Here is a 1,703-nt window from a genome sequence, read left to right on the forward strand (position 1 = left end):
CCTGCCACCCTTCCTTGGGGTCCCCAAGCCAGGCTTGTACCCTCTGGGCCCCCCATCCTTCCAGCCCAGTTCCCCAGCCCCAGTCTGGAGGAGCTCCCTGGGGCCCCCTGCACGCCTCGACAGGGGAGAGAACCCGTACTATGAGATCGGGGCAGGTGAGGGGTCCCCCTATTCTGGCCCCGCCTGCTCCTGGAGTCCCTTTCGCTCCATGCCCCCTGACAGGCTCAATGCCTCCTACGGCATGCTGGGCCAATCGCCCCCACTCCACAGGTCCCCCGACTTCCTGCTCAGCTACCCACCCGCCCCCTCCTGCTTTCCCCCCGACCACCTTGGCTACTCAGCCCCCCAGCACACTGCCCGGCCCCCGACCCAGCCCGAGCCCCTGTACGTCAACCTAGCCCTAGGGCCCAGGGGTCCCTCACCTGCCTCTTCCTCCTCCTCTTCCCCTCCTCCTGCCCACCCCCGAAGCCGTTCAGATCCCGGTCCCCCAGTTCCCCGCCTTCCCCAGAAACAACGGGCACCCTGGGGCCCCCGAACCCCTCACAGGGTGCCCAGTCCCTGGGGCCCCCCTGAGCCTCTCCTGCTCTACAGGGCAGCCCCACCGGCCTACGGGACGGGGGGTGAGCTCCACCGAGGGTCCTTGTACAGAAATGGAGGACAAAGAGGGGAGGGGGCTGGACCCCCACCCCCCTACCCCACTCCCAGCTGGTCCCTCCACTCTGAGGGCCAGACCCGAAGCTACTGCTGAGCGCCAGCTGGGAGGGGCCGTCCTTGCTTCCCTTCATCCTCGCTGGATCTTGGCCCAGACAAATCCCTTGTTTTGTATTTTCTTGAGCCCTGACCCCTACCCCAGGTTTCTAACTTTCTAACTTGTTTCTGATGTGGGTTTCTAACCTGTAATCCCAGCTTCCCTATCCTGGGCTGAAGGGTCTGCCCACCCCCCACCTCCCTCCATCCTGGGGGTCCTCGCACAAATCTGGGGAGGGGGCGCTAGGCTGACCCCATCCTCCTCTCCCTCCAGGAGCCCCCAGCATGTCCTAACCTGTGCATGGGGGTGGAGGGACAGTTCCTGCCCTTCTCTCCCCACATGCCCCACTAAACCATCTGACAACGTTAACGAATAAAATGGTGAAAATGTGGCTGCTGGTGTCGTGCTGGGGCCAAACTCACTGAGTGAAGAGGGACGGAGGAGGTGCTCTATCATTCTATTTCCTTTTGGGGAGGCACCATGGTGGGAGTTACTCCTGGGAAGCTCTGAGAGGCGGTATCTCAGAGAGGGAACCATGGGTACCCTGGGAGTCTGGGTCAGGAGTGGGGCTCAGGCTGGGCTTTTCTCCGAGCTGACATCCTTTTTGCAGCTCTGCCATGATCTCCTCCAGCAGGTCCATCCTGGGGAGCAGGGAGGCAAGGGTAGACCGAGGGTTACCTCAGGGATAAAGAAGGGCCTCGGGGTCCTCCCATGCAAGGTCTCAGGTCTCACTTCTGCAGGCTGGGGAAAAGACCTCCTCCAGTCAGCTCAGCACCGGGTGTCTGCAGGAGAGAAGGCTGCAGCTGCCACCTGGCTAGCCGTGGCGCTCCAGCGGGCCTGGGAGTGTGGGATGGGGCACAGGCCGGGCTCGGGGTCCTCTGCTTAGCCTGCCCATGGCCTTCCGTGCCGGCAGCCTCCCAGTGTGTGGGAAGCCTCCCTGTGGTTCAGCAGGCTG

The 1,703-nt window shown here is 63.5% G+C and overlaps 1 protein-coding gene across 1 annotated transcript; it reads left to right on the forward strand.

Moving 5' to 3' along the window:
- The first annotated feature begins 6 nt into the window (after positions 1 to 6).
- Positions 7 to 1,139, forward strand: LOC108298523 (rho GTPase-activating protein 33-like). The gene has a single exon (XM_017521209.1). It carries the CDS (start codon positions 209 to 211, stop codon positions 746 to 748), a length of 540 nt encoding a protein of 179 aa, XP_017376698.1. The 5' UTR covers positions 7 to 208; the 3' UTR covers positions 749 to 1,139.
- The last annotated feature ends 564 nt before the right edge of the window (positions 1,140 to 1,703 follow it).

Source organism: Cebus imitator, unplaced genomic scaffold, assembly GCF_001604975.1.
Source record: "Cebus imitator isolate Cc_AM_T3 unplaced genomic scaffold, Cebus_imitator-1.0 Scaffold979, whole genome shotgun sequence".
NCBI classification, from domain to species: domain Eukaryota; kingdom Metazoa; phylum Chordata; class Mammalia; order Primates; family Cebidae; genus Cebus; species Cebus imitator.